General features: G+C 45.6%; 2 protein-coding genes and 1 long non-coding RNA gene across 3 annotated transcripts; 2 read left to right on the top strand and 1 right to left on the bottom strand.

Moving 5' to 3' along the window:
- The first annotated feature begins 4,261 nt into the window (after positions 1 to 4,261).
- On the top strand, positions 4,262 to 6,889 carry ddrgk1 (DDRGK domain containing 1). Its single transcript, XM_084004297.1, has 8 exons — positions 4,262 to 4,466; positions 5,166 to 5,315; positions 5,426 to 5,553; positions 5,638 to 5,739; positions 6,085 to 6,207; positions 6,286 to 6,324; positions 6,397 to 6,502; positions 6,583 to 6,889. The coding sequence occupies exons 1-8, from the start codon at positions 4,379 to 4,381 to the stop codon at positions 6,741 to 6,743; spliced, it is 897 nt and encodes a 298-aa protein (XP_083860423.1). The 5' UTR covers positions 4,262 to 4,378; the 3' UTR covers positions 6,744 to 6,889.
- A 7-nt stretch (positions 6,890 to 6,896) lies between these two features.
- cars2 (cysteinyl-tRNA synthetase 2, mitochondrial) lies at positions 6,897 to 16,651 on the bottom strand. Its single transcript, XM_084004295.1, has 15 exons — positions 16,345 to 16,651; positions 16,211 to 16,261; positions 16,007 to 16,124; positions 15,861 to 15,932; positions 12,558 to 12,663; positions 12,398 to 12,478; positions 12,190 to 12,319; positions 11,974 to 12,107; positions 8,755 to 8,822; positions 8,605 to 8,671; positions 8,371 to 8,509; positions 8,060 to 8,183; positions 7,878 to 7,976; positions 7,605 to 7,805; positions 6,897 to 7,524 (listed from the first exon to the last, which is right to left on the bottom strand). Exons 1-15 carry the CDS (start codon positions 16,569 to 16,571, stop codon positions 7,453 to 7,455), a joined length of 1,689 nt encoding a protein of 562 aa, XP_083860421.1. The 5' UTR covers positions 16,572 to 16,651; the 3' UTR covers positions 6,897 to 7,452.
- LOC311009868 lies at positions 13,915 to 14,973 on the top strand. Its single transcript, XR_014596700.1, has 2 exons — positions 13,915 to 14,786; positions 14,879 to 14,973. It is a non-coding gene; the product is annotated as an uncharacterized lncRNA (long non-coding RNA).
- Positions 16,652 to 26,645: the final 9,994 nt, after the last annotated feature.

Raw genomic sequence — 26,645 nt, 5'->3', positions numbered from 1 at the left:
ACGAGATCTCTGAGGAGTGAGAAGAGATCCCTGAGGAGTGGTAAGAGATCCCTGAGGAGTGAGAAGAGATCCCTGGGGAGTGAGAAGAGATCTCCGAGGAGCCACGAGAGCAGCCTGGGTTTCATATCAGAGTGAAGACAGAGGGGGACAAAAAGACCACAAACCCATAATCTGTTTTAATAAATATTTAATTGACATCAGAATATCCAGAAATACCATATTCTGACAGACTACATAATACTTACGCATACATAACCATAATAGATATATATGACCTTCAATCACACTTTAAACCACTCCTCTTTATATGTTCATATTGCTTAATTGAATGCATGAATGCTGTGACCTTGAGGTCATTAGAATGCCGAGCCAATCACATGACAAATTTATGTGGTGATGCTGAGACCTGAACCCCCCCGTGACTCTGCAGGTGAGCCTGGATGGACCAGACCTGTCCGCCAGAGGGGTCACCTTGCCCCTGCAGAGCGCTGCAGCTCTTCCTCTTCCTGCCACCGTGTCCGGCCCCTCCTCACTGCGACTTCCTCTCTACATCTCCTCATCCTCACCGCCGAGGCTCTGCTGCTCCCATGTGGGGGACTGACGCCACCCTGACCTCTGGAGTTTTGGAGTGATCGCTCCTGTTCCCGCGACTACTTCTCTCCCCCGTATAAGTTGCAGTTTTGCTCCCGTCCCACTAGAGGAGCTACGGTAAGCTCCGCCTCCACAGATCACCTGAGCGGTGAACCAGGAAATGAGGACTGCGGCAAGTAGAGTGTCCTTCAGATGCTCACCTTCACTCAGCCCTGCATACATTCTTTACATCCTATGAAAAATCAAATACAATCACGCTTCTCTCCAGGCACAGACACATTTACTACTGATAGACAGTCAGGCAGAGTGACAGACAGTCAGGCAGACAGACAGAAGACAGAGTGACAGACATCCAGACAGAGACACGGATAGAGAGAGAGAGAGACAGGCAGAGAAAGCAAGAGAGAGAGAAAGAAAAAGAGAGAGAAAGAGAGGGAGAGAGAGAAAGAGACAGAGAGAGAAGGGAATATTAGAAAAAATCAGAATGAATTTTAATTTAATGTAATTGTGATTATTGTCATTGTGATAATTGTGATTACTGTCATTGTGATTATAGTGATAGTGATTACTGTCATAATTACTGTCATTGTGATTTTTGTGATTACTGTCATAATTACTGTCATTGTGGTGATTGTGATTACTGTTATTGTGGTAGTGATTACTGTCGTTGTGATTATTGTGATAGTGATGACTGTCATAATTACTGTCATTGTGATTATAGTGATAGTGATTACTGTCATAATTACGGTCATTGTGATTTTTGTGATTACTGTCATAATTACTGTCATTGTGGTGATTGTGATTACTGTTATTGTGATAGTGATTACTGTCGTTGTGATTATTGTGATAGTGATGACTGTCATAATTACTGTCATTGTGATTATTGTGATAGTGATTACTGTCATTGTGATTATTGTGATTGTGATGACTGTCATAATTACTGTCATTGTGATTATTGTGATAGTGATTACTGTCATTGTGATTATTGTGATTGTGATGACTGTCATAATTACTGTCATTGTGATTATTGTGATCGTGATTACTGTCGTTGTGATTATTGTGATCGTGATTACTGTCAAAATTACTGTCATTGTGATTATTGTGATAGTGATTACTGTCGTTGTGATTATTGTGATTGTGATTACTGTCAAAATTACTGTCATTGTGATTATTGTGATAGTGATTACTGTCGTTGTGATTATTGTGATTGTGATTACTGTCGTTGTGATGATTGTGATCGTGATTACTGTCAAAATTACTGTCGTTGTGATTATTGTGATTGCGATTACTGTCATTATGATTGTTGTCATTGTGATGATTGTGATAACAGTAATCACAATCATCAGCATGACAGCAATTATGATGATTGCTGTCATTGTGATGACTGATTACACACTCTCTCTCTCTCACACACACACACACACACACACTCTCACACACTAGCTCAAACACACACACACACACCCACACACACACACTCACTCAAACACACACACACACACACACATGGCATTTGCACCAGTATGCTAAGTGTTATTGGTATCAACAGCACATTTCCAGTCTCAGATACAGAGAGAGAGACAGTGTCAGGTTGCCGTGGAGCTCAGAAGGAGGCTGTGTCCTCCAGATGTCACCGCCGCTGATGGAAAAGTACAGTCACACTCCGCAGAGCCTCCCATCCTCCTGTGTGTGTGTGTGTGTGTGTGTGAGAGAGAGAGAGACAGAAAGAGCAGATTAAACTATTAGCTCGTCCCGACTTTCATTTGTTCTCCTCTTCTTCTGTGTTCTGCTGCTGAAACCTGCTGACCAGAACATTCCTTACCTGCTTAGTGTCCCACATTCACACATGGACATCAACTCCTTCCACTATAGCATGTAACACTGACTTCTATGAAGGTCACATCTATAATGCACCATAAGCACATTCATAACACATTGTAATGCATTTATACAGCATTACAAAAGTCCCGATACATGTTTATAATCATGCATGACACCTTATAACAAGCTTTATGAAGTATTATAGTTACAGTTTTAAAGACAGAGAATTGCTCGTACGTATCATAACAGATTATTAATTCTAAATTTTTACATTTAAATTCTAAAGACTTTTATAAAGCCTCATAAATGCATTATAATGTGTTATAAATGTGCTTACGATGCATTATATACATGACCTTCCTAGAAAGTGTTACTGAATGTTCTACTTAAACCCCACTTATGCACTTTTCACCAAGATTCTGGCATTCACCAATGTTTTCTTATGTAAGAACAAATCCTACGAACATTTAAAAGCACACTTACGCACATTTAGTGCCGATATGTTTGTCCAAAATAACTGGTTATTGGGGTTTCTTCTATTCTACAGTTGTATATAATACAATCATATGTTTATCATTTATAATAATGTTCAATTATTATTGTCATTATATCACAAAGCATGTTGGCCTTTTAAAATAAAATGTATACATATATAAATAAAAAAGTGACAACATAATAAAAAGAAATAATAAGACGTGCAGCGTATCTAATGGAGAGAGGGATTAGGTACGGTATCACTTTAAGACACATTTACATAATCAGGACCTGTTCTCTTGTTCAACAGAAGAGAATGGAAGAACTTTTAACTGGTTACTAGCTTGACTTCTTCACTGGTTTTAGTTCTAATAGAGTACTAAAAAGATGCAACGCAAAGATTTTGTATGCCTCTCCTGGGGGGGTCTTTAAAATCCTAGTGACGTCCCTGCTGATAACTCTGAGCAAGCCTTTCCACTTCCAGTCGTCTATGGATGTATTTTGGCCTCAGATTTGACGTCAAACCATATTTAAAATGCACTTTATCCGTTGTGCGTCCTTCTCTCTGAAAGTAATAGCACCATGCATCTTGTTTAAGTGTTATTTTAGATCCACTGACGCTGCGTTTGCTGTTCACTTCCTGCAGCGGTCGGGTTCGCTTTACATTTTCATTATTAACCTCCCTCCCAAATGATTGATCCAATTTATGAGGAATCATCAAGACGAGAGCACGTTTCTGAACACGTCCTGAATCCAATGTAGACTAAAAATGAAACCCAACTGGCTCCTCGTCATGTGACGCGAGCTACTTTTTCGGCCCAAGTGTGCTTACGCCGGTCACAATTTTGTCCCCGAGTCCCTGAAGGTGTCACAGGAATGCTGTGGATGCAGAGCACCTGGTCCTCACCTGGAATCATCCCTCCTTTTATCTCAGCTTTGTTTTCCTTTGATTTCAACTACAACACCCACATACCTTTTCCCATTTCCATTCCATTTCTTCTTTCGGTGCTTGAGGGGCTCATTATTTCAGTTTTGTTGCTCATTTCTTAATACATGCGTTTAAATGATCCCACAGCAAATCTGCAAGTCAGCTGTTTAGTAGGTGATCAGAGAGAGTGGCAAAGGTCAACGTGACCTTCCCTCTGACTATTAGCTTGTCATCAGTTGAGATGATGCCTGCAGAGGCAGCGAGTCTGCCACCTAGTGAGTGCTAAGCTGCACTGCATGCTTCGTGACATATATATTTATATTTATTTATTTTGAATATTGTACATTTTAGTCTGATCCACTCCATACCAGTTGTTGGCGGTAATGCACCAAATAGTTGTTTGCCAACCGCCAATACACCTCAAAGAAGAAGAAGCGCTCCGCGTTTGCGAGCCCCAAATAAACCCCACGAAGAAGAACCACCGGTCATCCTCCCCAGCTCACACAGAAACAGACGTGGACAACAATAATGTACATTTAATGAACGTATATTTTGAGAGCCGCTATGGATATAACACTGTACGTGGTGGCTGCCGCCATCCTCGTTGTCCTCATTGTGTTTGCATTGAAGGTGCGGAGGAAAACACAGGAAGGTAATGTGACGTTGACTAACTGTTAGCATAGCGGCTAACACTAACGTAACGTTAGACAGTTGACGAATGACTTATGTTGTTGACTAGTAGCATAGCGGCTAACACTTTATAACGTAACGTAAGACAGTTGACTAATGTTGTTGACTGTTAGCATAGTGGTTAACACTGTACACATTGGTACGCTGACGCTAATGTTAGCATGGTGGCTAACAACATGTTGCTGTTAAACATGAGGATTGTAGGTGAACTTCTTCGACACACGGTCATATTTGTGACATTATAATACATATTTACTCGTGAGAGGAAGCAGGCAAGCTGACATCTTTCGTCTGAAGTCTTACGTCAGCTCACAGCTGTCAATCCGCCATGAAGTACGGAGGCTGCAGTGGGCCAAATTAACCAGACGTTTTAGTTCCTGTTCATCACCAGGGCCACACTATAATGTTTAATTATAAATAGTAATAATACAGTGACGGATCATTTAGTTCTGTCCCCCTGGGTAAAGATGCATAAAGACCCCACCCTGTTTGTGCAAATGGGGGAGGGGGTCTGGGGTGATGCACCAGTCTCCAGTTCCAGCGTCCAACCAGTGACACATACCTGTCTCATGTATTTCTTGTTCAAATGACAAATGTTTGTAGTCTTAGCGTATTGAATGTGGAGACCGAACTGTGACATTGCTGTGTGGCCTCTCATCAGCTGATGTGGAGCAGCGGAGGGATGTGGTCCGGGCAGCGGGGGCCCCTCAGCGGGCGGCCGAAGAGCGAGGAGCCGGGATGCCCCGCCGGAGGAGGAACCTCGCCGCCGGGATGGCTATCAGACCACCACAGAGAGACACTGTGGAACACGGTAAACCTTTATAATGTAGCCATTAATGAACTTAAATAATAAATACAACGCTCCCAGCTTGTGACGTGCCGTGAGATGGGAAATAATGACTGTGCTGTTGGTTTCCGAAGAGGAGCGTGTGGAGGAAGAGGATGAGGAGGAGGAGCAGCAGCAGCAGGACTCCCAACCGAGTGCAAAGGTCGGAGCTAAGAAGCAGAAGAAGCTGGATGAGAAGCAGGCGAAGAAAGCCCAGAGAGAGGTGAGGAAGCCCGACTGCGCCGCTCTCTGACGCTGGTTGCCCTGGAAACAGTGAGACTCCAGTGTTGTGTTGTTCCACTTCCAGGCAGAGATGGAGGAGAGGGAGGAGAGGAAGAAGATGCAGGACCTGAGGGAGCAGGAGAGGCGTCAGGAGGACGAGCGAGAACGGCAGCTGGAGGAGAAACAGGTCAAACCACTCAGAACTGTGTTGCATGGTATACCAATACTACAGAAGTATAACAATATTCAACGTAGAGAAGAAGCTCCTGGTCAACGTCCCAACCCTCCCAGCATGAATCTGAGGACGACGTGCTGGGAGAAGTTGGACATCATTCATGTATAGAGACTGTAGAGTCGTAGCAGTACGAGCCTGAAACGCACACAAGCCTGAGGTGTTACTTTCAGCCAATCGTTGACCTCCTTTATACTTTGGCCCCGCCCTCTGAGCTGTCGATCACAACAGAGCCAAGAATGTTATTACGCCTGGAAAAGCCGTTTGAAGTGAATTTGTTATCTGTCCTACATTACTCAGGAGGAGGAGGAGCGGCGGGCTAAAGAGGAGCAGGAGAAACGGGAGGATGAGGAGTACTTGAGACTCAAAGCCTCGTTCGTCGTAGAGGACCAGGGAGAGGAGGAGCAGCTCACTGAGGACCAGGTCTCGTCTCCGCTGAGCTTGTATCATTTGAATCACCTGACCATAATCGATTTTTAAACGAGCGTTCTTTTCTCTCAGTCACGCAACCTGCTGCAAGACTTCATCCAGCACATCGAGGTGAGTGCTGAACACAGACACGTAGTCCATAGCGAGTCCCGTGTGTTTGACAGTGTCCTCTGTGTCCTGCAGACCTCCAAGGTGGTCCTCCTGGAGGACTTGGCTTCTCATTTTGGGATGAGGACCCAGGATGCCATTAGCAGACTGCAGGACCTGTTAGCTGACGGCTCCCTCACAGGTGAGTGACGCCGCGTCATCAGTTTGTCTCTTTAGGCCACGCCCCCCATGATCACTCTGGTGTGGAAATTGTTCCCACAGGAGTGATCGACGACAGAGGGAAGTTCATCTCCATCACCCCGGAGGAGCTGGACTCCGTGGTTCGCTTCATGAGACAGAGAGGCAGAGTCTCCATCACAGAGTTGGCTCAGGCCAGCAACTCTCTCATCAACCTGATGCCCGAGAGTCACAGCGCCGCCTGATGGACACCAGCCTTCATGACACGCCGCCGAACAATAACAATCCCCTCAGGTGACGTCATCGGCTTCTGTGTTTAAGATTGGCAACACACCAACAATCGACATCAAAACGGAGCATTTTTGCGAAAATAAAATGATTTGAGTCACATCTTTAATGCGTTTTCAAAGTTTTCATTCATGGATTCAAATATGACAAAGAAGTGCATCTTCTCAGTGAACAGGACAGCGTTTTCTGTCGTGATGTCATCCAGCAGATGAGCTCGCGTTTCCCCGCAGGGCAGTGATGTCAGTGTGCAGTGGCGTCCAATTAGCCGATGCACACAGAAAGTCAAGGAGCGCATTAGACCCAATTATGGTCATTAAAAAAAAAAAAAAAGTAAACTTAGCTGTAAATAGTCCATCAGGCTGCTGTTAATTAACAGTGCAGCCGTCCAGCTGTTGCCGTGGTGAAAGAGCAGCAGACAGGCGCAAGGAAGCTCTGATCATTTACATCAACTGTGAAAACGCGTTTAAGTGCTGTCCTCATGGTGGATGTGACCTCTGACCTCCGATCCAACTCATGTCTGTACTGGTTCACTTGATTAGACACATTAAAAAAATGTAACGTTTATACACATAATTATCTTATGAAACAATGAATACAAGAGTTAGTTTCTGTTATGAACTGGTTTGGTCTGGTTTCCAGTAGATCTGAGTCCAGTTAGAGTGTCTTTCAGCTGGGAGTCCCCTGGTCTTTGTCCTGGACTCTCTCAGTTATCTCCCATGTAGAGGTGGCTCCTCTGTCCTGAAAAAGAAAACCCAAATATATCAGACCTCCCTGCAGACAGACTGTATCAAACGGAGCAAAACAGCTGTTGGATGTACCTTTATCAGCACACCCAAAGGTGCCAGGTCCTTTCTGAGGCGGTCGCAGGCTTTGAGCAGGGGGAGTCTCTCCATGTCAAGTTTGCCGAGGGAGTCGGCGGCGGGAGCCAGCGCAAACCCTCTGACCTCACTTCGGAAACGAGTCAGCTGCTCCGCGACGGCCTCAAGGCTTCCACGGTGGCCAATCGCCGCGGCGGCCTCCTGCAGGTGAGACATGGCAGCTGCGTGGATATCGGAGTCCTGCTGCAGGTTTAGGAAACGCTAAGCTCTTACCTTCCCGTGCAGCAGGTCGATCCCAAACACATCCAGGACGTCCCGGATGTAGCTGAGCATTGCTCCGAACACCGCCGGGCTCCGAGTCCCGCCGTCGCCCTGAACACACATCGGTCACGTCATCAGTCCAGGTCTGAAATGTAAATCCTAGTGTGTTTACAGGACCTCTGGCGGGTCGTTACCGTGGAAACGGGCTGGAGCTGGCGGTTTCCGTGGTGAACCAGATTCATCACGGCACCGAGGGCTCGCGGGGTGTCGAAGTCGTCCGCCAGCGCTTTCACCACGTTAGATTTAGTCTCACGCAACCTGGAAGAAGAAGTTCTCAGCTCACACACGAGGAATACATGATGTACACTTCAAACACGAGGGGATGTTGAGATGAATAAGTGACGTGGAAGTCATGGCAACACACATTCAACACCCCCCCCCCCCCCCCAACGATCATACCCGCCCTTTCAAATAGGTCCACTAAAAGGCGATGACTCGGGACTACCTCTCCCAGAGGAACGCTTCCTGTACGGGGGAACAGTGCAGCTGACCCCTCATGTAGGCCTGAGCGTCATGGATGAAGGTGGAGACGCTTCCTAGAGTCGTCCGAGCCTCCAGCATGCTGCCGTCGCTGTAGTCCACAGCTGGAGACGAGCACAACAAACTCAAAATATGACTTACACCTGCCATGAATGTACCAATTTTGAAATTATACAAAAACTGAGCTTATATTCCCCACCTGATCTGTATTTAGACAAAAGGCAAAACATCCGGAACTCGTTGGCAGAGTAAGATTGCAGGAAGTCCTGAAGAAGAACCAAGACGAGACGGTGATATTTAGTTACAATACAGACACCGGGTCAGAAGAAATCCCTGGACGTGACGGTACCTTGATGGTGACGTAGTTCTTCAAAGATTTGGACATTTTGTCCGTGCTGCCTTTGAGGTGTAAGTGCCCTGAAAACAACAAGAACCAATCAGGTGCAAATATTCAAAACCAGAAACAGTCCGCTGCTTTAGAACTAGTATTCATAGCCATGTACCCGAGTGGAGGAAGTAGTGTTTATAGTGATATACCTGAGTGGAGGAAGTAGTATTTATAGTGATATACCCGAGTGGAGGAAGTAGTGTTTATAGTGATATACCCGAGTGGAGGAAGTAGTGTTTATAGTGATATACCTGAGTGGAGGAAGTAGTATTTATAGTGATATACCCGAGTGGAGGAAGTAGTGTTTATAGTGATATACCCGAGTGGAGGAAGTAGTATTTATAGTGATATACCCGAGTGGAGGAAGTAGTGTTTATAGTGATATACCTGAGTGGAGGAAGTAGTGTTTATAGTGATATACCCCAGTGGAGGAAGTAGTGTTTATAGTGATATACCCGAGTGGAGGAAGTAGTGTTTATAGTGATATACCCGAGTGGAGGAAGTAGTATTTATAGTGATATACCCGAGTGGAGGAAGTAGTATTTATAGTGATATACCCCAGTGGAGGAAGTAGTGTTTATAGTGATATACCTGAGTGGAGGAAGTAGTATTTATAGTGATATACCCCAGTGGAGGAAGTAGTATTTATAGTGATATACCGGAGTGGAGGACGTGAGGTTTATAGTGATATACCCGAGTGGAGGAAGTAGTATTTATAGTGATATACCGGAGTGGAGGAAGTAGTATTTATAGTGATATACCGGAGTGGAGGAAGTAGTGTTTATAGTGATATACCCCAGTGGAGGAAGTAGTGTTTATAGTGATATACCCCAGTGGAGGAAGTAGTGTTTATAGTGATATACCCCAGTGGAGGAAGTAGTATTTATAGTGATATACCCGAGTGGAGGAAGTAGTATTTATAGTGATATACCTGAGTGGAGGAAGTAGTGTTTATAGTGATATACCTGAGTGGAGGAAGTAGTGTTTATAGTGATATACCCCAGTGGAGGAAGTAGTATTTATAGTGATATACCTGAGTGGAGGAAGTAGTATTTATAGTGATATACCTGAGTGGAGGAAGTAGTATTTATAGTGATATACCGGAGTGGAGGACGTGAGGTTTATAGTGATATACCCGAGTGGAGGAAGTAGTATTTATAGTGATATACCGGAGTGGAGGAAGTAGTATTTATAGTGATATACCGGAGTGGAGGAAGTAGTGTTTATAGTGATATACCCCAGTGGAGGAAGTAGTGTTTATAGTGATATACCCCAGTGGAGGAAGTAGTGTTTATAGTGATATACCCCAGTGGAGGAAGTAGTATTTATAGTGATATACCCGAGTGGAGGAAGTAGTATTTATAGTGATATACCTGAGTGGAGGAAGTAGTGTTTATAGTGATATACCTGAGTGGAGGAAGTAGTGTTTATAGTGATATACCCCAGTGGAGGAAGTAGTATTTATAGTGATATACCTGAGTGGAGGAAGTAGTATTTATAGTGATATACCTGAGTGGAGGAAGTAGTATTTATAGTGATATACCCAGGGCTTGAAGCAGGAAAAAATCCTGTGCCTGAAATTTTTTTATGCATTGGGGAGAAGAAAATTCTGAACATTTGCAATCTAAATGAATTAATCTGGTGCACTTTGAGAGTAAACCCACATTATAGTTTGAAACAACATTCAAAACACACACAGCCAGTATCACTAAGCATAAAGTCCGCTAGCTTAATGCTAACGTATAATACCTCAGAAATTAGCATCACCAAGGGCGTAACTTTGAGTTGAACATTGGGGTGGTTGAGATTTCCACCTGTGAAGCAGGTGTGTGTATATATATATATATATATATTCTTTGGCCACCAGCCACTGCGGCAGGTTTGGGTTTACCAGCCCAGATATATAGTTTGTGCCTAAAATAAAGTTGACCAACTCAGAAAATGCATAAAAATGGGTCTTGAACGTGTACAAAATACACATTAAAGTGTGTGCAAGTGTTCTTGTTAGGACTCATGGTCCTTAATTGTCTCTAACTTTAAGTATTTTGTCCCGATTACAAATGGGTTTGTAGTGTTTCCCACAGGATCTTTGGAGACTATGGTGGGGGGATTGTCATCCTCTAGGGGGGTCCGGGGGCATGCCCCCCCGGGAGAAAATTTTGAATAATTTCATTTTAATGCATCAATTTGGTGAATTCTGAGAAACAAAATATGACATATCAATTACTGACCAATTTCTTACAAACTGCTGGTACTGATACAAATGTTGACTTACTAAATGGGGTTGAGGAGTTTAAGCATTCAAGAAAAGATGAGAACAAAAATGACTAAAACACAATTCGTTTATTATTATTATTATTAATAATGATAATAATAATAATAATAATAATAATAATAATAATAATAATAATAATAATAAAAGTGGGTGACTATTCCTCAGCCTTCCTTGGTGTTTTGGTTTTGACTGAAGCCTCGTTCACATACGTCGTCACTCGCCCATCTCTGAGAGACAACTGTCAATGAATGTGAATGTGTTCTAGCGGAATGTGGACCAGGACAGGCGATGTGGTCGATCGGAGATAACATAATTTTAACTTTCTGCGATGCGAGTGAAGCGAGTACCAATCACAATGTAGAATAGAGATGATCGACAGTTGCCGTCAACAGAGAGTTCCACAGAGAGTTGTCGCTTGAAGTCGCCGCCGGCGGCAGTGAGTTTTTTTTGCCAGCGAGTAGAATTCAGCGAGAAAGCGAGTGACGGGCGAGTGACGGGCGAGTAGCGACGTATGTGAACGGGGCTATACGCGCACGCACTGTCGAACTCGCCGGCTGGGGGGGGGGCAACCGTGAGTGGTGGCACTGGAGCCTTTGATGAAATCTAACAACTGTGGCAGTCGCATTAGTTTGTCTGAATGAAAAGTGTGCAGGGCTGCCTTTGGGCTGATGTTATCAATCGCTCTGGCTACGTTGTCCCGGTCCGAGGTGCCTGGAAACTTAAGGCCCGCCCTACTCTGCTCTGATTGGCTAGAACTCCTTGGTTACCTTGAGTACCATTGGTAGTTGGAACTATCACTTTAAACGACTGGTTACAGTTAAAAAAAAAAAAAAAAACACTTCACCAAAATATTGCTACGCCGGATTTCCGGCACCGTGCCGGAGGTCTTCAAGCCCTGGATATACCTGAGTGGAGGAAGTAGTTGGCCCATTGTCCACATTGGTGATAGGCTTCACTCTGAGCGACCTCGTTCTCGTGGTGAGGGAAGGCCAGGTCGATGCCTCCAGAGTGGATGTCTATCTGACTCCCAAACACCGAGCTGGAACCAGCAGACACAGACTGAGTGTGGACAGCACGGAATAGGATTTAGGAAACTAAACGCCGCCGCTGTGAAGGCGAACCTTGCGATGGCGGAGCATTCGATATGCCAGCCGGGACGCCCGCGGCCCCACGGAGACTCCCAGTGCGGTTCCTCTGGTTTGGACGCCTTCCACAGAGCAAAATCTCTCCAGTTGCGTTTGTTGGTGCTGCCTGGAGAGGAGAGCAGATCGTCGTCCATTACTAGATGTATCACAGTCTGCCGATTTCAACAACACGACAAACACTCACCGGCTTCTCCCTGAGGATCCGCGGCGGCCATGAACTTGCCGTAACGATCCCCAATGGACTGGATGTCAAAATACACATCACCTACAACACAAAGTGGTGACTCTGGGGAACACGGCCGAGGCTCCACAGCAGACATGAAACACCACTCCCACATATTCACCTTCTTTGGTAGCGTAAGCGTGTCCGTTTTTGAGGATTCCCTGAATAAACGCCACGATGCGATGCACATTCTCCGTGACTCTTAAATACACAGCGGGAGGAATCACCTGGAACACAAGGACAGGACGCCATGTTTCTAGACGGACATGTCCCGGGAGACACTTTGTCAAGAGAACCGGGCACGTGGCACCAAAACAAGCTGGACTGATGAACAGCATTACATGTAGAAGTGAAGTCTAAATCTCCTCCGCCTGAAATAAACCATAATGGTGACCATGGTAATGGTGATAACAGCAACAATACGAACATATACATAAATGAATAGGACAAGTATATAAAATAAATACTCAAATATAATAGTATTTTTTTTTTTAACACACACACACACACACACACACACACACACACACACACACACACACACACACACACACACACACACACACACACACACACACACACACACACACACACACACACACACACACACACACACACACACACACACACACACACACACACACACACACACACACACACACACACACACACAAGAATCGTTTCATATTACTTGCGCAACTATCAACTGAACGCGTCACACCCGCGTGCTTTGACGCCTGTGCAGCACACAGCGCCTGACGTGTAATGTAGTTTCCTCATTGACTTATAATGGTCACGCCTTCACGCGCACGTTCACGCGTGATGGCTGCTGCACGCCTGTGATCACATTACGCGGAGTAACTACGCGTAACATTCATGCGTTTTTTAGCGAACACACGCATTAACGCTCGCATGAAGATAATTGAACATCTTTGTCAGGCGCTCACATGTACGCGGAAACGACGTGCGCAGACTCTGTCACGCATAACAAGAAGCGGCGTACATATGAAGCAGCGTGCGCACGTCTGTCTGTCACTGTTTGACAAATGTTGTTACGCGTTCACACGCACGTGCGGTCGCCGATTCTGATGCTGCGCGGCCGGAATTGATCTGCTGTGCGCAACTACTCCGCGTAACATGAGCGTGTAATGTAGTTGCCTCCCCTGGTTGACTGAAATGAATAGGCCAACTACATTACGCGTTCAAGTTACGCGGAGTAGTTGCGCACAGCAGATCAATTCCGGCCGCGCAGCATCAGAATCTGCGACCGCACGTGCGTGTGAACGCGTAACAACATTTGTCAAACAGTGACAGACAGACGTGCGCACGCTGCTTCATATGTACGCAGCTTCTTGTTACGTGTGACATACAACCTGCGCACGACAACGCACGCACGCACGCATAACAAATAACCATGCGTTCACACACACGCTGTTGCGCATCTTTCTAAGTGTTTTGACATCGATTTACCTTCTCACACACACACACACACACACACACACACACACACACACACACACACACACACACACACACACACACACACACACACACACACACACACACACACACACACACACACACACACACACACACACACACACACACACACACACACACACACACACACACACACACACCAGTAATTCAACTTAAAAGGTCAAACTAATACATTATGTAGACTCATTACATGCAAAGTGAGATATTCCAAGACTTTATTTGTTATAATTTTGAAGACTATGGTTTACAGCTTATGAAAACCCCAAATTCAAAATCTCAGAAAATGAGAATATTGTGAAAAGGTTCCCTATTGTAGGCTCAAAGTGTCACATTCTAATCAGCTAATTAATCCAAAACGCCTGAAAAGAGTTCCTGGGCCTTTAATTGGTCTCTCAGTCTGCTTCAGTAGAATTCACAATCATGGGGAAGACTGCTGACCTGACAGTTGTGCAGAAAACCATCATTGACACCCTCCACAAGGAAAGGAAAGCCTCAGAAGGTAATCGCAAAAGAAGTTGGATGTTTGCAAAGTGCTGTATCAAAGCACATTAATAAAAAGTTAAGTGGAAGGGCAAAATGTGGAAGAAAAAGGTGCACAAGCAGCAGGGATGACCGCAGCCTGGAGAGGATTGTGCGCAAAAGGCCATTCAAAAGTGTTGGTGAGCTTCACAAGGACTGGACTGAGGCTGGAGTTAGTGCATCAAGAGCCACCACACACAGACGGATCCGTGACATGGGCTTCAAATGTCGTATTCCTCTTGTCAAGCCTCTCCTGAACAAAAAACAACGTCAGAAGCGTCTCACCTGGGCTAGAGAAAAAAAGAACTGGTCTGTTGCTCAGTGGTCCAAAGTCCTCTTTTCGGATGAGAGCAAATTTTGCATCTCATTTGGAAACCAAGGTCCCAGAGTCTGGAGGAAGATTGGAGAGGCACAGAATGCAAGATGCTTGAAGTCCAGTGTGAAGTTTCCACAGTCTGTGTTGATTTGGGGAGCCATGTCATCTGCTGGTGTTGGTCCACTGTGCTTTATTAAGACCAGAGTCAACGCAGCTGTCTAACAGGATATTTTCGAGCACTTCATGCTTTCTTCAGCGGACAATCTTTTTGGGGATGCCGACTTCATTTTCCAGCAGGACTTGGCACCTGCCCACACTGCCAAAACCTGGTTCAATGACCATTGGCCAGCAAACTCGCCTGACCTGAACCCCATACAGAATCTACGGGGCATTGCCAAGAGAAAGATGAGAGACATGAGACCGAACAATGCCAAAGAGTTGAAGGCCGCTGTTGAAGCATCCTGGTCATCCATAACACCTCAGCAGTGCCACAGGCTGATAGCATCCATGCCACGCCGCATTAAGGCAGTAATTCATGCAAAAGGGGCCCAAACCAAGTACTGAGTACATATGCATGATTATACTTTCCATGGGGCCAACATTTCTTTAGTTAAAATCCTTTATTTATTGATTTCATGTAATATTTTAATTTTCTGATATTTTGAATTTGGGGTTTTCATAAGCTGTAAACCATAATCTTCAAAAGTATAATGAATAAAGGCTTGGAATATCTCACTTTGCATGTAATGGGTCTACATAATGTATTAGTTTGACCTTTTAAGTTGAATTACTGAAATAAATGAACTTTTGCACGTTTTTTTGAGTTTCACCTGTGTGTGTGTGTGTGTGTGTGTACACACACGTATATTATATATATATTATTTATTTAGTTGTTGCATATGTGTATATATGTATATACACACACACACACACACAGACACACACACACACACATTATATATATATATATGAGAGTATGTGTGTATTCTCAACGTCTCGTCTCTCACCGTGCTGGCCTCGTTCCGTCTCACCTCGCCCTGCATTGCGTCACGTGAAATTAAACGCAGTCACGGTGAGCTCATCACACACCTGCAATGCCAGCATGTCCCTCTTGAACTCCTCCTCGTACACCGTGGATATGACGGCCGGAGAGACATTTTCCTACAACACACGAAAGACGCTTTGAACTGAATGATCACACGGCAGCCGCGACGACGTCACCAGCGCGAGCTCACCTCCCAACTTCTCTTGATGATCTTGTCGTCGACGTCAGTGACGACCATGGCGTGGACGACGGTGATGCCGAACAACCCGGACAAAACCCTCTGCAGGATGTCAAACCTGACGTATGAACTACGACACACACACACACAAAGCCACTTGACGTCACCTCGGGGACACCCGGTTATCTTTAGCTTAAATATAGGAAACGTCATTACCAGGCGTGGCCCAGGTGGGCATGGTCGTACACAGTGGGTCCACAGCTGTACCTGCACCAACACACACACACGGTGAGAGGTTACAACCAGCAGTCCGTTTAAATTCATCATAAAGGGACATTCTGTGACGTTACCAGGTAGCGACTCCCTCTCTGGCCAGGACGAGAGGCTCTTTTCGTTTGCTCAGGCTGTTGAAAGTCTTTAACCCCGTGTCAAAGCCGCTGGGTCTCACCCACGTTTTCCCAGAAACACCGCTACCGTTACAGGGTCCACCGGACCGGAATTTGACGGACTGAGCCGTGTTGGAAGCACCGCGGAGGAGCTTCACATCCCGCGACACCGACCTCACCAACCTCCACATACTAGCTGTGAATGAAGCGACATGGGCAGCTAGCTTAGCCTAGCTATTCCACTTGGTCGTCTTCTGCTGCTTCTTCCGGGTTTATTGGCGGACCAATTGGTGCATTACCGCCTCCTACTGGATTGGAATGTGGATCAGTGGATTGACAGTAAAATAAATACAAATAAATAATAAACAAACAAAAGTACTAATACTAATTATTATGGTAAATAATAATAATTATTATATATATATATATATATATATATATATATATATATATATAATAATAATAATTATTATATATATATATATATATATATATATATATATATATATTTTTTTTTTTTTTTTTTTTTTTTTTTTTTTTTTTTTTTTTTTTTAAATCAACAAAGAAAACGAACAAAACACTCAAAATACGAATTTAAAAATATAGTTTAAACTAAAGCTAGCTTCTGAACTTCTTCTTTGGCTCTTTATGGCAGTTGGCAAACCAGTTTAGGGGTGCATTACCGGATTGGAGTGTGGATCAGTGGATTGACAGGAATATAAATAAAAATAAATAACAAAGACAAGTTGAGAGAGAAAGTTCAGTTCAGTCAGAAAGTTAATTAATTAAAGCTAGTAAATTTTTATTGTTTGTGGTTGATACAGTGTTGCTAAGAGAGGGCGGTCTGAGATGTGGGAACACTTCAATCCGATTACTCCTCACAAGGTTATTTTATTACAGGATAACCGCCATTCTGATGCGGAAAGGCTATGTAGATTAACTATAATATAACCAAGCTAAAGTCCATCTAGGCCTATTCATAATTTGTAGTGGTTGAAATCCATTGTTTTACCTTTATTATGTCCAGTGTTTGATCTGTGAATAACACCTCTAGCATGAAGATGCTGGTTCCTCTGATCAAGCTGCCGCCATCACTCAGGGCGAATGCTACCTTTTCTCTGATTCAGTTTTTCCTTCTCAAGTGTGCCGCATGTTTTGTGAGGAGACACTCACGATTATCCCTAATGAACAAACACAAGAAATGTTCACATGCAGAATACCAACTTTATTATTATTTTTATTATGGTTTTAGGAAGAAGGCAATTCATTTTTGTTTCAATTTATGCAGTGACCAATTTACGCTTATTTATTCAGTGATTTATTGAATTCATACCCAACACCCACAGATAGACTATGGTAGCGAATCAATGTGGATGTGAATTCATCCCTTTGACTTTCACCAGCAGATGTCGCCATAGAGTCTGAAGCTTCGAGCATTGAATCATTTTTTCGATACAATTGGATAGAAGGCTTCGTTGGTTCATGAGGCTACGGCTGCGGTGGAATAGGGTGCAGTCGAAAAGTCTATTTTGCTGAGGAAGGTTCCAAACTGAAGTGACCCGGAAGTAAACAAGTGGCCGCCATGATAAGAGCTGTTCGAATTCTCTAAATGCAAAGGAAAGGAACTCCAATGCTTCCTTTCAGAGCTCCTTTAGCATAGGATGCAACGGACCTTCCTATACGAAAGGAATGAAGATCACGCCGACCCACAATTCTTTGCGAGAGCAACATTTATATTGCCGCACACCTCGGCCGTTCATGCAAACAAACTATGTGCATTTGCATATTTAACAATGACTTTCATGTAGACATATAGTCATTGGAATTGTGTGGACAGTGATAATAGTTGAATGGTATTTTTTATTTGTTTCAATCATGTTACAAATGTTTGACAGGAACTAAACTAAAACCACAAATGAAATGTAAATAAAGCAAACGGTCAAGTTCCGGGGGCAAGTGTAAATGGGTGGTGGATGTTTGTAGTGTATTTTCTTTGTTAGTCCCCTCGCAGCCTCCCACCTCCTTATTGCACAGGATGGTGAGTGAGAGTGTGCGCAAGAGAGGGAGACACCCAGGATCTCCTGCCTTTTATCCTGGAGCTGATTAAGCCAAGGTGGGGCCTAATCAGCTCCACGAGCAGCAGCCTGGAGAAAATTAGGGGGAGAGAGAGAGGGAGGACACACACACACCACAAAAAAAAAAAAAAAACACTCCCACGTAACACTCCCCCCCCCATAAGTACAAACACTCATTGTTTGTAAGAGCTATGAACCACCATGTTTACCACTGTACACCAATGTGTGGGTCCTACCAACGAGACAAGGCATCTGCCACTACATTATCGGCTCCCTTCTTGTGCTTAACCTCCAGGTTGTATCCTTGAACCAGCAGGGCCCAGCGCATCAAACGCTGGTTATGGTTATACATGTGGGAGAGAAACACAAGAGGATTGTGGTCAGTGTAGATTGTCACAGGAGGAGAGCTAGAACCCACATATACATGAAAGTGCTGAAGGGCGAGGAGCATTGCCAGGGTCTCCTTCTCGATGGTAGAGTAGTTCAACTGGTGGCGTTTGAACTTGGCAGAGAAGTAACATACTGGATGGCTCACTTCACGGGAGCACTGCAGAGAAGGGACTTTGCAGCTTCAAATGCATGGTTACACTCCTCGTTCCACACAAATGGAACTACACAACCAAGTAAGAGGGGCTACCACAACAGAATTTCTTACAAAAACACCGATAATAGCCCGCCATACCCAGGAAACGCTGCAGCTCAGGGCGGGTAGTGGGGGCGGGAAAAGATGCTATAGCCACAACTTTAGCATCGACAGGACGAACTTGACCATGACCCACTTGCTTCCCTACCAAACTCGCACTTTGCGAGGTTAAGGGTCAAAGATGCCTCAGCCAGTCGTCCTAACACCACTGCTAGACTAGCAAGGTGCTCTGCCCACGTGTCAGAGTACACAACATCATCATTGTTACAACCCAACAGTACGAAAGAGTCTAGGGACAGAAGGGAAGCAACAAAGCAAGTGTACGGTTGGCTAGTCAGCCATTTATTTAAACACAACAAGAACAAAAGAACAGTAACTGGGCTACAGTCCACCACAAACACACGGTGAGCAGTAAGCTCCAAGCAGACAGAACAAAAGCAGGTGTCAGGCCTGCACGGGGTTTTAGACTAGTTAGTGGCCCTCCAAAATAAAAGTACAAAACCACTCTTCAACTAGTCTAAATCCCCCCTCCCTTTCTTTACCTATTCTTACCTGGTTTTCGAAAAAGAATAAATAAATACCTTACTTAACTTACCTACTCTCTATCACCTGCATAAACAAATTACAAACAAAAGTGCACACAACAGGAGGTACCACAACCCACATAACAAAGTAGTCGTAGTAGACTCTACGTTCAAATTTTACAAAGACAATTTATGTCACAATGGTTCGAACAAGTTGGCGTGTCTGATCAAGTTAAATCACAGATCGCCCCGCACCAACACAAGAGCAGCTCTTTTATGGACCAGCAGCAATGAGGCTCCACCAAACTCCACTGACAAGCCGATTGTCCACACCTGCAGCAGGAGGAGACGGAGGCGGGGCGCAGAGGGAGTTCACAGACACCTTCCATGACATCACGGGGATCCCTCTCATCAGGAGACAAGCAGCACAGAAGAAAAAACACACACTATGCCCCACAACAAACTCAGACCGCCGACAGCTGTAACAATCATCAAGACAAACATTACATCGAGGCACATCCCCCAACACCAGGTGCATCAGGCGCTGGAAGGTGGCCGGAGCATTTCTCATGCCAAACGCCATCACTGTATATTGCAAGAAATGATCAGGTGTTACGAATGCTGAGATTTCCGATGCTCTAGGGGTCAAAGGCACTTGCCAGTACCCTTTGAGCAAGTCGAGCTTGGTAATGAAGGTGGCTGGACCAATACTGTCTATGCAGTCCTCCATGCGTGGCAAAGGAAATGAGTCGGGAATTGTTACCGAATTAACCTTGCGAAAGTCTGTGCAGAAACGGGAGGTTCCATCAGACTTGGGAGCCAGCAAACACGGGGAGCTCCATGGACTGCGACTAGGCTTTGCCAAGCCGTTTTCTAGTAGGTACGCAGCCTCTCTCTTCATTACCTCCCTTTTAGTAACAGGACAGCGGTAGGCATGTTTAATGGGAGACGCACCACCGACGTCAATGTCATGCTGCAACACATTAGTACAAGATGGCACGTCACCGACCAAGGTAGGAAAAGAACAAAGTAGCTGTATAATGTCATCACGCTGAGTTTCAGGCATATAGGACAGCTGAGAGTGGATGTTATCAAGGAACTCTGAGTTCAACAACGTACCACTTTGCTGACCATCACTGAGCAGTGTCAGACCATCGTTATGTCACGTCTCGGCACAAACCAAGGCAATGGGACTCTTACCAGGGGCGGCAGCCTCCGGAGTTACTTTCTGCCTCCCTCGGTCAGCATCCCTGCAATGATAGGACTGCAACATGTTAATATGACATAACCGAGTCTTCCTTCCCCGCTCAGGAGTGCGAATAACATGATCACCGTTGCCACCCTCCTTTTGAGGCTGAAAGGAGTAAACCCTACTACCCGTCGTTGTCACCTCGCCGTCTGCTGCCTGCCGTCACCCAGCACAGGACGGTGAGTGAGAGTGTGCGAGAGAGGGAGACACCCAGGATCTCCTGCCTTTTATCCTGGAGCTGATTAAGCCAAGGTGGGGCCTAATCAGCTCCACGAGCAGCAGCCTGGAGAAAATTAGGGGGAGAGAGAGAGAGGGAGGACACACACACCACAAAAAAAAAAAAAAACACTCCCACGTAACAACGGCCATGAATGATGACACATTGTCGGTGTAAATGCAGCGGGTGCCGGTCGGATTTCTCTCTCACCCCTACTGCAGAACGTCCCCGATCCCAAACTGCTCACCGATCGCTCGCCACAATAGTAGTAGCCATGTGGACCGTATGGCTACTATTGGTTAAATTTTGGCTCAATTGAAAAATCTTTCAAATTGTAGACTACAGCTTTAAACTCCAGGCATGTGTTGATGACATAAAATCCTGGATGACCTGCAATTTCCTGCAGTTAAACTCAGATAAAATGGAAGTTATTGTACTTGGGCCTAAACTACTCCAAAGCTCGCTGTCTAAAGATATAGCTACTATTGATGGGATTGCCATCGCCTCAAATACTACTGTATAAACCTTGGAGTTATCTTTGATCAAGACCTGTCCTTTGACTTGCATATTAAAAAAACTACAAGGACAGCTCAGGAGTGCGAATGACATAGTCGGTATCCGACACCTTACGTTTTACCACGTATGGCCCTGAAAAACGAGCCGAGAGCGCAGAGCCAGGCACGGGGAGCAGAACCAAAACTTGGTCCCCAGGCTGGAACCGACGCTCCACTGCCCTCCTGTCGAACCAGCTCTTCATGCCTTTCTGAGAGGAAGAGAGAGCGTCTCTAGCCAAGGAGGAAGCACGATGCAGCCGCTCCTTGCACTGAGTGACAAAATCCAGTATATTAGTCACCTTCCCCGAATCAGACATGAATCGCTCCTTCAGTACCTTCATAGGACCATGCAAACTATGTCCAAACACAAGTTCAGCTGGACTGAACCCGAGGGATTCTTGCTCAGCTTCACAACACGCAAAAAGCACAAAAGGGACCCCCTCATCCCAATCCTTCTCAGTTTCATAGCAATACTTACGTAACATTGATTTCAGAGTTTGATGCCACCACTCGAGTGCACCCTGCGACTCTGGGTGATATGCGCTGGATACCAAATGGGACACTCCCAACATCTGCCAGGTCTGTGTGAAGACTTTCGAGAGGAAGTTAGTTCCCCGATCGGTCTGTACAACTTTTGGCAGCCCAAAGGTTGTAAAGAACTTGGTCAAGGCTCTAATGATAGTTGGGGCAGTGATTTTCCTCAACGGAATCGCCTCAGGGAACCGAGTGGAAACACATTATTGTCAACAAGAACTGATTACCCGATTTGGTTCGCGGCAACGGGCCAACACAGTCAACTATAACATGCTCAAAAGGTTCCCCAACAGCGGGAATAGGACGTAGTGGAGCTGGGGGCACTACCTGATTGGGTTTTCCTACCACTTGGCAGGTGTGGCAAGTTCTGCAGAAACGTACCACATCCGCCTTTAATCCTGGCCAAAAGAAAAGTTTTAGGACACGGTCATACGTCTTGGTAACACCAAGATGTCCAGACCACACATGCTCATGAGCCAACTCTAAAACATACTGTCGACAACCAGTGGGAACAACAATCCGATTAACAGTAGCCCAGTCTTCACCTGCATCTGGCTGCAAGACCCATTTATGCATCAGCACGCCCTTGTCAACCAGGTATAACTGCTTCTCACCACACCCACCATCAGCAGCAGCGAAACACTTTGTTAAGGATGAGTCATCATGTTGGGCACGAATTAGCGCATCACGGGTAAGGGGAAAAGACTCCTTACAGGCTGAGATCGACTCTGTCTCACCCCTGGGGACGCAGTTCACCGGCTCACTAGCAGGAGGCAGCCTATCTTCCGACAAAACCGAAGCAAACAGTGAGTCACACAAATCAACATTTCCTGTCTGCTGCTTGCGTGCCTGGGCACGGATCAAGCAACTGGCTGCAAACACTTGATGACATTGGGCCAAGTCATCGGAAGTGAACTCAGGAACTCAGGTAGGGGACTATCAACAACCTCGGGGGTAGGATACACTTTCCCTCCAGCAATATCATTGCCCATAATGAAGTCTACAACGTGGACAGGGAAACATGACAGAACTGGAACTGGGAAGAAACCAGTCTTAATCTTAGAACTAATGTGCACACGATGGAGAGGGGCAGGCACAAAACTCATCCCGATACCTCTGACTATGGTGCGGCTGTCACAGGCAGACTCCCCACTTAAGGGAAGAGTACTGGAAAGAATGAAGGACTGAGAACCCCCAGTGTCCCGTAACACAGTTATAGGACGCTGGTCCTCAGGCCTCCCTGTAAGAGACACAGAGGCATGGAAAATAAAAGGTTTAAAACACTCATCTGGTTCTGTTGGAGTGGGGAACTGACCAGTAGGGGACACTAGGCTCGTTCGGGATGGGCTTGGCTTGACTTGACTTATCACGCCGACGAGAGCTGCAGGTGTCTGAGGGGGCGGGCTCTAAAAGAGACGGCAGGCAAACGCCGTCAAGTCAGACAACAAAGTCAACGTGACTATAGTGCTCAAGCGATAGAATACAGCAGCAAACCAAAGAGGATATGTTTTTTATATATATATATATATATATATATAAAACATATATAGGCTACACACACACACACACACACACACACACACACACACACACACACACACACACACACACACACACACACACACACACACACACACACACACACACACACACACACACACACACACACACACACACACACACACACACACACACACACACACACACACACACACACACACACACACACACACACACACACACACACACACACACACACACACACACACACACACACACACACACACACACACACACACACACACACACACACACACACACACACACACACGCAAGGCAACATGTGGAAGGCATTATTTTTTCCAGTATATTTGTATTATCATTCTATGTTTCTATTAACCAGACCTCACATATAATAGGCCTACTCACAACACAATGCACGGAACTTTAGATCAAGCCATGAGATCAATGCGACCAAAATAAAAAGTATCATTTCACCACAAGGTGGCCGCCGAGTGCGGACCTGAACACACGTCATTGAACTTTTAACCAATGAGAACCATTCCACTGTAGCGGAGGTGTGGACAAGCCAGTTGCAGCCACCGTTCACCGCGCTGACAAGCGCCGCAAGAAGCGGCTCTTAAAAACTTGTTCTCGCGATGTTTTGGGTCACGTGATATGGTCGCGACCCTGTGACGTCTTTGCAGTCGGCTGCTAAGTCGGACACAAATTCTAGCCATCATGCATCGCTTTCAACCCACAATACATCACGTTAGGTGGCGCGCTGCAGGCGGCTACATCAAGTCGAACGAGCCTACTGTCTTAATTAACCCCACCCCTTTTGGCTGCTTCAGGGCAGTTGCCCGTTTTTGCTTCAGAAGCTGACAATCTGAGATGAGGTGCCCAGGCCTGTGGCAATAAAAGCACAGCTTCTCAGATTTACCCCCTGAGGAAGACGCCGGAGCACAAGCAACAGACATATCGCCAGACTTTGAAGGAAAAGAGGAAGGCGGGTCCCGCCTGTTGAATATTGTCCTATGTGTGAGCGCAAACTCATCAGCCAGGGAGGCAGCCTGCTGCAACGTGGTAGCCTTTTGTTCGTTTAAATAAATGGCAGTGGGCTCAGGTACACAGTTCTTAAACTCCTCTAGCAGCATGAGTTCACGCACAGAAACAAAATTAGCTTTACAGGCAGCACACCACTGGTCAAACAAAATCCCCTTCTCCCTCGCAAGATCCGTAAATGTCTGACCTGCGTTCTTCCTAAGGTTACGGAATCTCTGCCTGTACGCTTCGGGCACCAGCTCATACACTCGCAAAATAGCACCCTTGACTTTCTCGTACAACAAACTGTCTTCCACAGAAAGTGAAGAGCAAGCCTCTTGAGCCCTGCCAGTTAATTTGCACTGTAGAAGTATAGCCCATACCTCAGGTGGCCAGTGCAATGCGTTAGCGATATGTTCAAAGGCACCAAAATACGACTCAACTTCAGACTCACGAAAAACAGGGACCAGAGAAATATGCTTACTCACATCAAAAGGGGGAGTAGAGTACTCTCAAGACTTGACACTGTAAACGGGACCGTCGTCGCCACTCTGCAGCTCTAACTGACGCATCCGAACAGCGGTGTCCGCCTCTATCCTCTTAAACTCCAACTCCCTGCGCAGGTTTAACTCCCGCTCCTCTCCATCTCTCTCCCTCTCCAACTGAAGACGAGCCTACCGCACCTTTAGTCGCACCTCAGCTCCAGAGCCAGGTGAAGGAGACTCAGAGTATGAAATAAACTTGGGCAATGTAAAAGCGCCAACAGCTTGCTTCTCTACTGGGGGGGTAACAATACCATCCGAACCAGATGGTCCAGCCGGACCCACTACAGCCTGACCTTCCACACCACCAGTCGATACAGGAGCTGCGTCCGAGGGCGGCAGAACGAGTAAGCCCTTTCGGACCAAACCTTCTGCAACCGTGGCTTTCAGCTCCTGCTTGAGAATGGTGGTTGAAACCGAAATGCCATAGTGCGCAGCGAGAGCAAACAAATCAGCTTTCCTACACTTATCTAGCTGAACCCATGTGGGAGCAGTTACAAACACGTCTACGTTAGTGTCGGCCATACTCACCACAAAGCCGAAACAAAAACAGCCCGCAACATTACTGTGTACGTCTGTCCCACGTTTAGACAAAGTTGACACTACGGCTGAGCGGCGAATTCAACAGCTAGCCTGGCTAACACGATAGCCAGACAACAATATCAAACTCGTACACCTTAAACCGTTAACCAGCAGCTACAAGCAAATGGCACCAATGCAGGATGTCACACACATATGGCTTCACAAGCAGACTTCCTCAGACCCTACCTAATTTTAAACTTTACCTACCTATCTTCTGAGGCGTGCTGGGCCCCGAGAGATTTGCTCCCCTCCCCAGGATGACCTCGAAAACAAAAAAGGCAAAATAATAAGAGTGATGAAGGAAGGGCTTTAACAGCCCAGCTGACCACTCACCCTAACCCTTCTGAGGAAACTGTCGGAGACAACGTAAAGCCAACCGACACCCACACACTGATACTCACTACTGCAGCTGCAGGAAAACGCTCAAAACTCGCACTCACAAACAAAACAATCTCCCACTTCCTCCAGATCCCGGACGAGCCCCCAAATAATGTTACGTCCCAATATGGAACCGGGAGTAACCATTGATGTTAAGGAGTGAAGGAGGAGTGGGAGATGCTTGTCGAACGTAACCGTTGTACAATTTTTATTAAGGAAAGAGTTAAACAAACAAAAACAAGAACCAAGCTGGGCACCAAACTGAAAACGAGCTTGCCACACAAAACCGGCAGAGGCCGATCTAGAAGGACAAAACAAACAACAAAGGTTAGGGCACTGACCAATCACAATAGCCAAAAGAAAACATACATCGTAGTCACTCTCCTTTTGAGGCTGAAAGGAGTAAACCCTACTACCCGTCGT

Source organism: Eutrigla gurnardus (genome assembly GCF_963514095.1).
Source record: "Eutrigla gurnardus genome assembly, chromosome: 24".
Lineage (NCBI taxonomy): Eukaryota > Metazoa > Chordata > Actinopteri > Perciformes > Triglidae > Eutrigla > Eutrigla gurnardus.
The sequence above is the reverse complement of the archived record's forward strand: the minus strand, read 5'-3'. Positions and strand labels throughout refer to the sequence as shown.